Source organism: Garra rufa, chromosome 17, assembly GCF_049309525.1.
Source record: "Garra rufa chromosome 17, GarRuf1.0, whole genome shotgun sequence".
Classification (NCBI taxonomy): Eukaryota; Metazoa; Chordata; class Actinopteri; order Cypriniformes; family Cyprinidae; genus Garra; species Garra rufa.
In genome coordinates, this window is record NC_133377.1 from 39,607,814 (window position 1) to 39,619,820 (window position 12,007).

General features: G+C 35.1%; 2 protein-coding genes across 3 annotated transcripts in view; one reads left to right on the forward strand and one right to left on the reverse strand.

Moving 5' to 3' along the window:
• Window positions 1-2,993: 2,993 nt before the first annotated feature.
• Window positions 2,994-11,866, reverse strand: LOC141290043 (uncharacterized). 2 transcript variants are annotated; one of them, XM_073822241.1, is made up of 12 exons: window positions 11,588-11,866; window positions 11,046-11,155; window positions 10,369-10,620; window positions 7,935-8,150; window positions 7,619-7,750; window positions 7,498-7,542; window positions 5,391-5,480; window positions 5,233-5,307; window positions 5,109-5,147; window positions 4,974-5,039; window positions 4,818-4,856; window positions 2,994-3,625 (listed from the first exon to the last, which is right to left on the reverse strand). In XM_073822241.1, the coding sequence occupies exons 2-12, from the start codon at window positions 11,083-11,085 to the stop codon at window positions 3,591-3,593; spliced, it is 1,029 nt and encodes a 342-aa protein (XP_073678342.1). In that variant the 5' UTR covers window positions 11,086-11,155; window positions 11,588-11,866; the 3' UTR covers window positions 2,994-3,590. The 2 variants fall into 2 exon arrangements, with proteins under 2 accessions (XP_073678342.1, XP_073678341.1); XM_073822240.1 differs by having other exon boundaries at window positions 11,046-11,321.
• The window catches only part of LOC141289406 (rho GTPase-activating protein 33-like), an 8,900-nt gene continuing 8,749 nt past the window's right edge, over window positions 11,857-12,007 (forward strand). The window contains exon 1 of the mRNA XM_073821506.1: window positions 11,857-11,899. Coding sequence (XP_073677607.1) covers window positions 11,857-11,899 — 43 coding nt within the window. The remainder of the gene's footprint in view (window positions 11,900-12,007) is intronic.

A 12,007-nucleotide genomic window follows, 5' to 3' on the forward strand; every position in this document is an offset into this window, starting at 1 on the left:
GTGATTGTACAAACTAAGGCAATAAATGAACAGATTTTAAAAGATAAAGTGCCAAGTGAGAATCTCACTTTAACATTTGCTTTGTTTTCTGCTTTCTGAAATCACAATAACCTTGATTTAATTTTCTGGGTCTTTTTTCTGGTCTTTTATATATGTTTAAAAAATATTTGAGCTGGCCTGAATTTGACCAGTGTAAAGACTCTCCCCTATTTCTAAATCATACACAACCACATCACTTTGCTGTGTTTCCCACAGGATTTGTTTGAGACTGTGGAGGCTGGACCTTGGTCTGTCTGGGGGATCTGGGGACATGGCCTAGACTAGAGTAAGAAATTATGTACTGTACATTTTAAACTTAAATTTGTCTATCTGCTGCACTTTGTATTAAGAGATGGAAATTTTAACAAAGAAAAAAGTCATCTAATAGTAATAGATCAAATTCTCTGTGAATATGGCCACATATTCTGCCTTTCCTTTAGAAGCTGGAGAATCACTTAAGATTTCAAAAGGATGATTCACAGTTTTAAACAAAAGGAAAGACGAAAAATTAGAAGGTCTGGGAACGACTGAGGAAAACAGCCGTGAGGAAAAGGGAGTAATCATCAGAATGTAAGTTCTTTGCCTTCTGTGCATTGTTTATTACAAGGTGTGTTTTCATTTAAATGTAGTTATGTACACGGCTGGTCAAATTTACTTGTGTTAACTTGTGTTTTCCTCCTTATGAACAGCAAAGTTTCATACAAGTTTGACCAAGGGCTGTGTCTCCACTGAAGAACATGAAGAAGCAGTAGTCGTTGAATCTCTGGAGATCTTTTGCATATGTTTGTGTAACCGGCCTCGCTTTGTCCCTGTTACGGTCTGCGTTCTGTCATGAAAGAACAGACCACATGCAGGATCTGCTGCTGATGGAGAGTTTATTAACATCTGTCACACTTGCAAAGTTGTCTCTGCAGTATATGAGGGAGCAGAAAAGCCGTCCCCCTCTGATGCAATTTTCACCTGTGATCACAATTGGAGAAAAAAACTAAAAATGTGTTAAAGGTGCCATAGAATGCATCGATACAATATTTTGAATTGTTCTACATAGAAGGTATTTGGCATAGGAAAGGGCGAAAAATCTCCAGAAATGGTTTTACAGGTCCATTTACAACCCTAGGATTTGTCCCTAGAATGAAATGCTCTGTTATTGCCTTATTTGGAAGGTTCATGAATAATAATGAGAGCTCTGCTCTGATTGGCTGTTTCACAGAGCGGCTCATTCAGTAGCTCGCACATGGAGAAAACTGTATGTTTATTCGGGGTCATTGAATCTGCCATTTTGAAATCACGATCATTTTACTTTCACTATTGTGATCGCATGTGCTCTGTGTAACGTGATACTGCAGCGGCAGTACTTACCACATTAAGTTCATGCTTGTTAGTGATGCTCAGGATCTGTAAATCACTCGCCATCATCCATGCAGTCACCTCTCCATTTATGTGGTAAGTGAAATCTTATGTACTGCAATATAACAGGTTACCGCTAGCATTAAGCTAACCGTGTCCCTTCAGTGGCTCGCCTTATTTTATTAGATCGCCTTATTTGTTTTCCTTGCCTTTCTGGTACTTTACATCCCCTGCACAAGCTGGAACATAACATTTAGTCCCGTGATCTGCCATTTTCGCTATTGTTTTTTTTCACAATAGCCTACCTGCAGAACGTCTGATGATTGGCCGATGCAAATGTTGGGGGTGTACCTATTAACGATCAGGGCTATTGTGTAATAGTCGGTGTTATGTTTGAATTGACCTATTTTTCAGTGGTCTTTTGCAAACACCAGATTTACATAAGGAGGAGGAAACGAGGGTGTTTGAGACTCACGGTATGTCATGTCCATGTGCTGAACTGTTATTATTTAACTATGCCAAGGTAAATACAGTTTTCCATTCTATGGCACCTTTAATACTGTACATGTCAAGTTTACATAATGTAAAGAAGTGTTGTAGAAAGCTTATATTTATCCAAATATAAAAAAATGTCACAGCAATGCTTCAAGGCAATTCTGTAAGAGTTGCCAATACTGAGATACGGTAAAGCTATACACAATAAAATAACAAAAGACTACAATGCTTACACATGTAACTGGAAAATAACAAAAAAGAACTTAATAGTAAAACACAATTAAGAACACGCGACAGTCAACTCCACTCTGATGTGCTTTCACTCACCTTAACCCCTCGATACCTTACGATATTTAATAAACATGTTTATACAAAAGTAAAAAAAAACAAAACAAAAAAAGACATTGTTACAATAGCTAAACCATGGTGCCCGAGGTGTCAATCTGTATTCAGAAAGGCACTGCAAACAAATAACGGGTTCTAACAAATAACGTCCAACTAAATGGACATGGCTAGCCTCTAACGTTTGCATAAGACTGTGATTTTTTATCTGCTCAGCTGAAATAAATCAGAGCTGTGATTAATATAAATGGAGGTGATTCAAATCCAGTATTGAATCAAATATTGAGAACGAATCACTTTATTTTGAAAAAGAGGAACACAATTTTGAAAATAAGACTGACTGTCCGCTTATTTTGCAAAATTTGCCAAAATTCAAAAGCACAGACCCAGACTTTTTTTTTGTATATTGTGTCATTGCTATTATGCACATTGTCTGTCTTGTATATTGTTCTTTTTATAATCTGTTTCTTGTCTTGTCACTGTCACTTCGTTGCACTGTGGAGCTTCTGTCACAACAAAAAATTCCTAGAATGTGTAAACATACCTGGCAATAAGCTCATTCTGATTCTGATTCTAAAAGTCACTAAAGCTTCCATTTCAATATGGAATCAATGTTCCATTGATAAAAGCCCTTGAGTACCAGATTAAAAGTATAGATCTGCTTTTGGTCAGCATGGACAATGCTCTGTCCACTAACTAAAATGAATTCATCCATGATCTGATTAAAAGAAAAAGTAGAATGTAAAACAAAATCCTCATTAAAAACAATCTTTAAATATAGATATGTGCAATTTTATTTTATGTTTAGTTTTACGTGCATACAGAACACATAAAACAAACGGAGACAATTTTTAAACTTAAAATACAAAAAAAGTGTACAAAATGGAAAAGTACAAAAAGAGTGCAATATGCCGATAAAGTGTTTTAGAGTTTAGCACAACTATGTAAGTATTCCAATATAAAATGCCATAGTTTTTAAATATGTTTATATGGCCTGGAAATCACAACTGTACAATTGAATTTTAAAACTACTTTTTAAAGTACCATACAGGATTCTGAATACATTTTATTTCCTTGAAGTCTCGTATTCAAATAAAAATGCTATAAATTCTTAATGGTAGCAGTACAAAAGTGAAATTGTATATTAAACATGAAAAAGGAAATTAAAAACATTACAATGTAACGAAAGCGTTTTATTTCCGCTTTCAGGAGAGTGGGTGTGCTTGCTAGAGAATGACACTACACTAATAAGTAAAAGGAAATGTCAAGCACATACAGTATGACATTAAGAAGTCCCTGCACGTTTGTCATTGATGCGGAAGTAACATCTAGTTCAGCTTGTAAATTCCATAAGAAAATTGACTGATCTAACTGGAGTCACTTGTGTCCTTCCTTTTCAGAGCTAAAAAAAAAAAAAGAAGTTATTTATGGTAATTAAAAAATTGAGTTTGTGCATTTTTTCTTGTTACATTTAAATGTATATTATTGACATCATAAATACACTATATTGCCAAAAGTATTGGGACACCCCCTTCTAATTAACAGGTTTAACTATTTCGCCTAACACCAATGACTTTTAACTATGGGTACAGTTATTTTAGACACTTCCAAAACTGGTGCAACAGAGATGGAAATACAATTTTTAAATATATGAATTATGCTTCTATCTTTGTTGCCACAGTATTGTAAGTGCATTTTTCTGTTCTAAAAAAGGGGGTGTCCCAATACTTTTGTCCATAGTTTATGTACAAGTCATTGGTGTTTGGTAATGAGATTTTGGCTAAAGGTCTGCATTTAAAGTCACACCAAAGGTGTTCAACTGGGATTAGGACTTTACGCAGTATAGTCAAGTTCTTCCACACTGACTGAATCAATAATTTCTTTTTCAACCTTACCTTATACACAGAGGTATTGTCATGTTAGAATAGAAAAGGGTTCTGTCGAAGCTGTTGCTATCAAATTTGAAGCACACAATTCCCTAGAATATCATTACATTCTTAAAGGGGTCATCGGATGCCCATTTTCCACATGTTCATATGATTCTTTAGGGTCTTAATGAAAAGTCTCTAATGTACTTTGGTTTAAAAATATCAATAATAGTGTAATAAAACACCCTTTTAACTTGACAAAATCAGCTCTGCCAAAAATCAACAATTTTTTTTTGCATGGTCCCTTTAAATGCAAATGAGATCTGCTCGCCCCTCCCCTCTCTGCTGTGGAATTATGAGCCGTAATGTTTACTTTAGCTGCATTTAGCCATGTTTAGCGGCGAAACTTGCCAGCAAGCACATTATTAAGAAAGACCGTTTGCAAAAATGCATAAAAAACCCTTATACTCACTTCTGCTGTGGGTGAAGCTGCATCACGAATGATTCACACGAACATAGACGTATATGTAGATGGGGATCGGCACTTTCCATTTTAAAAACGAAAATAATGCATCCGATGACCCCTTTAAACATTACTTTAGTAATTTCCATGAATTCAAATCGTAGTCAAACCTTTTCATTAGAAGGGGGTGTCCCAATACTTTTGGCAATATAGTGTGTTTAGAAATTAATTTATATTTTGTTAAAAAAAAACTGAAACATTACCAAGGCTTGGCATTGAAATGTTCTTGAATCTGCAACGCTCTGAAACAGAATTTTATCATTTTGTTTTTAAAATCAACACAAATAATGCAAATATAAACATATTGTTTCTTAAAACAATTAAATTACTGGAATTTGGAAAGAAACTATTAAGCTTACGTATCAGTGCTAACTGCAGAGCATTCTGCGTAACAGAGTTCTCATGGGTGTCTTCTTTCTCTATTGCTGAAAAAAAAAAATCATATTCTGTGTCTGCCTGATTATAAATACATCTATAAAACCCATTTAACTCACCAAAATTAGGCAGAGAGCAGTTTTTAGACCCCATTTCACCTAGAAGAGACAGAAGAGACAGCTAATTTTTAAGACTCTAAGTGAGTGAAGATGAACTGAGATGAATAAATTCAGAAGTTCTGACCTCGAGCTGCTGTAGGAGCTGCTGCTGGAGTCACTTTAGCGTCACAAAGACTTTGAGTTTCATGAAGCTCCTCAGCTGGAAGACACAGAGAAGAACCATTAATGAAACTAGCCTGATAAACGTCGGAACGCATGTTTGTGCATTAGTTCAGGACCTACTCTGAACCTTCACCATACTGTCATCTGCAGTGTTTTCCTCATCTGACGAATCATTTAAAGCAGTTGCCAAACATGCATGTGTTTCTGGACCTGATGGAGAGTTCAGAACAAAATGATGATTAGTACGGATGATTATTAAACATGTTAATGCTTTTAGTCATAGAAACAGTGAAGGTTTACATGACAGTAAACTAAATGGTTTTAAAAAGCAGGTGAATTTAATTTTGGCTTTTCTTCCCCACAGATACAGATTTCCTTCAACAGGTCTAGTTCCAGGAAAATTAAAGTATTGAGAAAAAATAAAAAGTACTTTTTGCAAACAAGAATAAAGAACCGCAAAAGAAAATTAAGTATTGCAGGGAAAAAATATGCTTTGCAAACCAAAATAACTGCAAAATATAAATATGAGAGCAAAAGCGATGATTTTGTGACATATATTTTTTGTGGACATTTGTGACCCTGGACCACAAAACAATTTTTTTTTCAAAATTCAGATTTATATATCATTACGGTTGGGTATGGAAAATCGATTTTATTCCAGAATTCGGATACGTATTGTAAAATTACAATTTTGATTACAATTCCCTAGAATATCATAACATTCTTAAACATTAAGATTTGCACTCATGGAAATAAATAAAGTAGTCAAACCTTTTCAGAAGAAGGAGGTGTCCCAATACTTTTGGCAATATAGTGTATGTTTTGAAATTATTTTATATTTTGCAGTCTCTCAGTGATGCAGGTTAAATGAATGCAGTGTTTTTTTATGGATTATATAGGGCCGCATATACTTGCAAATTGAAAAAACTTTCTGCCATTGATTTGACATGGAGGTACAGTCAAGGAGTGTTTGTTTAAAATCTGTTACTGGCAAAATATGTGTTGCAAAATCATTGCTTGTGCTGTTTCGTTTATATTTTGCTTTTTTTTTTTTTTGCAAAACTTCTTTTTTATCACAGTACTTAATTTTCCTTTGCAATTCTTTATTTTTGTTTTAAAAAAAAATGTTTTCCTTTCAGTACTTCATTTTCTTTTGCAATTCTTTATTTTTGTTTGCAAAAACCACATACATTTTTTTCTACTTTTATTTTCCTTTGCAAAACTTTATTTTCTTTTGCAATAATTCTTTTGCATTGCATTGTTTTTTTGAGTGGTAAATTATTCACTTTAGGTCAGGAATTCAGATACTTATGGTAAAATTCTGATTCCGCCTATCAATTCCTGTGTGCTCAATAATCTAAGTGCTCCAAAGTTTGTTAACACTTGTTGTCACAAGTCGAAGAAGCAAAGACCTAAAGAGAGCCAATGTCATGTATATGAATGAAACTTGCTTCACAGTCTTTTCAACAACACAGTTTATTATTTCTGTGTTACAAACATTCAAATAATCACAGAAAGTAGTACTGGGAAAAAAAATGTATAGTTTAGATATAAACTCTGATATGTACGGTAGAGATCAAAATAGTGTAAATCATCCTTTTAAAAGTTAATTTGACATGTAATGTCTAAGTAATGTTAAAGATTTATCAATTACATTGTTATGCCAGTAGGTGGCGAAAAGGGGCTATTAATAATGTATTTGTCTTTGACCATTCATCCAGAAACACTGATTCATCCAGTAATGAACCAAGTAAATCTTGAGTGAGTCATTGAATCATTCATATAAATTAGGCCTACATGTGATTTTGTTTCATCCTCTAATGTTTTTTCTTCAGAATCGTGACAGATCCACAACAAAACAAAAACAACGACTCAATTTACCCAGAATCACGCAGCTCTATTTTGCAAACAGCTATTAAACTACTAAAAAAAAAGAATCAGAAATTGGAATTGGTCAAATTCGAAAGATACCCAACCCTATACATCATCTGTAAGCTGAATAAATAAGCTTTGTTAGGATAGGACAACAAATGACTGATACAAATAATCTTTACTTAATATCCTAATGATTTTTGGCATAAAAGAAGAGACAATAATTTTGACCCATACAATGTATTTTTGGCTATAATTGCTGCAAATATACCTGTGCAACTTATGACATGTTTTGTGGTCCAGGGTCAAATATGTGTTATGTTTTAATAAGTAACTTTTAAAGTGTCAGACTCACTTGATAGTTTCACTTGTGATGGGGTCTTCGGTGTTTTCTGCTTTTCTGAAATTGCAAATTGTAACAGTCATTTTACTCTTCTATCCATATTGTGACTTTTAATGACTTAAATAATACTTACCTGGATGTTTAACACATTTTATAAGTCGATAAACTGTTAGAACAATGATGAAAACAACAATCAAAATAACTACATCGGTGACCCACTGCCACCCCCAATATGGGCTGCTTTTTCTCAAGGAAACCTCTTCGTCTGCAATAAAACAAAAATCCATTAGTTAGATTAGATTAACTGTGCAAGATCCAAAAGTAACACTAATAATGAAGTGATCTTATGACACCATAGATAAACTTTGATCAGTCCAACAACAATCAAACAAACACTGTCATACATAAAAAAAAAGACAAAAAATGAAACAGGGACTAGACAGCAGTACCATAATCAGTGAAATTGGTAAATGTTGTTTCTGGCAGAATACTTCCATTCACCACACAGTTATAGTGAGAACTATCAGACAGCAGGATCTCCAGGCTCTTCATCAGGTGAAAGCATCCATCTGCGTTTGGTCTGATTCCACTTGAGTTCAGCTGCTCATCAGGTAACGGTGACCAACTGCGTGTGATCTCCATCTGCACACGTTTAGGGTAGAAACCTGTGGCCAAAAAAATATATTTATGTATTATAGCAGTGACTATATATGTGACCCTGGACCACAAAACCAGTCATAAGGTTAAATTTTACAAAACTGAGATGTATACATCATATGAAAGCTCAATAAATATGTTTTTTATTGATATATGGTTTGTTAGGATAGGACAATATTTGGCCGAGATACATCTATTTGAAAATCTGGAATCTGAGGGTGCAAAAAAATCTAAATACTGAGAAAATCCCCTTTAAAGTTTTCCAAATTAAGATCTTAACAATGCATATTACTAATCAAAAATTACATTTTGATATATTTATAGTAGGAATTTTACAAAAAATCTTCATGGTACATGATCTTCACTTAATTTCTTAATGATTTTTGGCATAAAAGAAAAATCAATAATTTTGACCCACACCATGTATTTTTGGCTATCGCTACAAATGTACCCCAGCGGCTTAAGACTGGTTTTGTGGTCCAGGGTCACATATAAAGAATGGCTCTTCCTGTTTTGCAGCTCATTTCAGACAGGTTGAGACAGGTAGGGCTGTCGCGGTTAAGGAATTTCCCTTGCGGTAATTTTGAGTGGCTCAGTAGCGCGGTATGCGGTATTACCGCCATATAATTGTGTGTAGGCTGTTACAATGTAAGGTCATATTCAGAAATCAATAAACCGAAACCAAATCGCGTTGATATATGAAGTGAAGTAAACAGTACTTACATAGAAACCTAGCCAGAAAGAATTGCAAATTTTGAAGAAAAATGTCAGACATACTTGGCTTTGCATCTGAAATCTTCGTGTATATAACAGTTAGCGCGTACCCTCTCGAGTCTGACTGGACAAGAGACTTTCTGTCAGTATTTCACCTGCGTGTTTTAGGCGAGCTGTCAGTCAGTGCAGTTTCATTGTTACGCCACAAGATGGAGGCAAGAGACTATCTTTGAGTAAGTCTTTAATCCGTTCATTCAACTATACGTTCAAAAACGCTTATTTATTCAAAGAGAGACGTAATGAAACACGATGTTAAAATCATTTCAACTTAATCGCCACTTTTAAAGGCTCAGCTGACCAGCAGAGCATCGATGTTAAGACAGAGATTTCACTTTCCTTGGACATGACAAGCTAGTTTCACATACATACCCGACTCGATCTGAAAGACAGACACAGGTAATCGCACAAGCTCAGTCGATCTCTCTCTCTTTCGCTGTCTGTTTAGGCTTGTTAAGTGCATATCTACTGAGCCTCATAATAAACACATTATGTTATCATTACTAACTTATTACTAATTTAATATTCAGCGCACAGGCATTAAGTGAGAAGGGCAAATCCTTAGGAAATAAGAAAACAGGCAAATATCGGGTAAAGTCTAGAAGGGATACAGCTAAGGCTGTATACCCTCTAGCCACAACCCGATATTTGGGTTGTGGCTAGAGGGTATACAGCTCAGACCGGAAACTAACAATGAAATTAATTGTTCTACCTATTAGATTGTGTTTTATTAACGTCTACACCTACCCCAACCCTAAACTTAGCCCTTACTATAATATAAAAAAAGTATTATTGTTGTACAGTGTGACAAAAATAACGTTAGACTGATGTGCGCATGCCCAGTAGCCTTAGCTGTATCCCTTCTAGACTTTACCCAAATATCGCGGTTGCTGCGGTTGTTGCATTCCTCTGCGGTTATGCACGTCAATAGCGCGGTATTGCGATATTGCGGTTATCGCGACAGCCCTAGAGACAGGCGTGTAGTACTGTTGCACATGTAAGCATCTTCATTAGCAACTATCATTAGATGCTTCACAAAAACATTTTAAACAGTTTCCATATCTTTTGCTTTTAAATTTACAACCATTCCATTTACAAATATTGTAATGCAATGATATTTTTCTATTAACAAGGAGTCCTACAACAGACAGCATGATCTACACAAAGATCTGTGTGTAAGTGGCAGAAGCAAAAGGTGGCACACAAGATTCAAAGGGCTCTAAACAATCCCAGACTGGGAATAAGGGTCTTATCTAGCAAAATGATAAGTCATTTCTAGAAAAAAAAAAAAAGATAACATTTTGATTCTAGAAGTGAACTACTTTAAAATCAAAACACCAAAGTATTAAACAATGCAATAAATGTGCAACGCATATCTTTCAGAGAAATATCTGCTTCATAAGATTTTTTTTAATTAATTAATTAATAGAACAATGGGAAGTGTTACAAACTTACATTTCATAATGAACCTTCCCTTTTGTGGTAGGCCAGTGAAGTTGTTTAATGTTTCCACACAATTCCTCTCCAGGCTCGAAACCGATTCTCTATTCCAGATAACGCCATTCTCAAGGACTACAGGCTTCCAGTGCATAGAGAGGTCAAAGGTCAAGTTCTCTCCATCATAGCCATATTCATCAGTGCCTTGAAGACATATTACTGAACCATTAGAGTGAGGTTTAACTACACAGCCATGTCTCCACTGAAGATCTGAAGAAACACATCAGAAGACAAAAATTACTTAACGCGACAGTGCTGTTATTCTAAAACATTACAAATAGGGAAGAGTGGGTTAAGATGTGTCTTCAGCAGGTGAACTATGTCAGCTCTTTGATCTAGGAATTCAGACTTATACATTCTTCTGTGACTGATGCCTAAATAATTATCATGTATTGTGCCATAACCATTAATCCATTTAAGTTTGTGCTGCAGATGTAGATATTAATCTTAAAATACCTGGAAACAATTAAATATTTTAACAGACATTATATTGTGCATTCTCAAGTACTATAATAAACATTATGACAAAATATTTGTTTTACTACATTTAGATGCTCATTAAATCTTTTCCAGGCTGTTTAATGAAAATATGAATAATATCTGGTACAGCTTACCTGTCTCCTAAACATAATTACCTGTGTCGTTCGTCCTGTTTTCATTTCTCATGTGTCTCATCAGAGTGTTGAGGTTGGTTTGAAGCCACTCTCGTTTATAACGCAGCTCATCACGTTCATTTTGAAAGAGTCTGTCATATTTCCAACACAGCTTTGTCAAGAGTTTTGTTTTATTCACACTGTTACAGAAATGCATCTGTATGTCATTGAGTTCGATTGAGTTGTGAAATTCATGATAGTCTTCAGAGATCAGAGGCTTTGTTATGGCGCTGTACGTGTAGTACAGAGAATATATTTCTGGAATTAATTAACAAGGGAGAAGAAACATTTTCAAACTAAACAAACCCGCCCAATGCACAGGCAAAAAGTAAACCGTGTAAGAGCCAATGTTAAGGTTAACGAATGGATTAAACATAGATTCAGTAATAATCTGAAAATTCATCAGGATCGACTATATGTTTTCAGCATTCTCTTAACACTAACTCTGGATGCGTTACAGTCCACTAATACAACTACTAATGCAAAGTCTCATATCAAAATACAGAAACAATTAGTTTTCTTACCACTCTGAGATGGCAAAATAATGGAAATCAGGAGGAGAAAGTTGAACAATGTCCGCATGTTTGTACGGTCTGGCACCGGGGTTAAATTGGTTTTGTTTTTGATATTCGTGACACATTCAGCGATAAACACCAATAACTTTAAAACGACTTGCCCTAAAAAAGTCTAAACGGTGTGATAGCCAAAAGGGCATAGCTGATCATGTTTCACAGCCTTCATTTTCAGTATTTTCGCTCTGTATAATGAGTACTGCCCCAAACAAGCCGTCGCAATGTGCATTAAGCCGGGAGAGCTCGCTCTCAGCGGAGCGTTCAGTAAGGGACCGTGGGGAAAGTGCAAGTTTTCTTTCTTTTTTTTTTTTGTTTTTTTTTTGTTTTTGTTTTTTTGCTGTAGCTCAGTGAGCGTTGTTTTTGTGATAGCTT

Bases quoted from the DNA above. Each gene is read 5' to 3' on its own strand.
- LOC141290043 (XM_073822240.1), bottom strand. From the start codon at position 11,645: ATGCGGACATTGTTCAACTTTCTCCTCCTGATTTCCATTATTTTGCCA. The intron at 11,322-11,587 runs GTAAGAAAACTA...AATTAATTCCAG, and splicing joins TATTTTGCCATCTCAGAGTG to AAATATATTCTCTGTACTAC. The intron at 5,308-5,390 runs GTAGGTCCTGAA...TGTGTCTTCCAG, and splicing joins CAGTATGGTGAAGGTTCAGA to CTGAGGAGCTTCATGAAACT.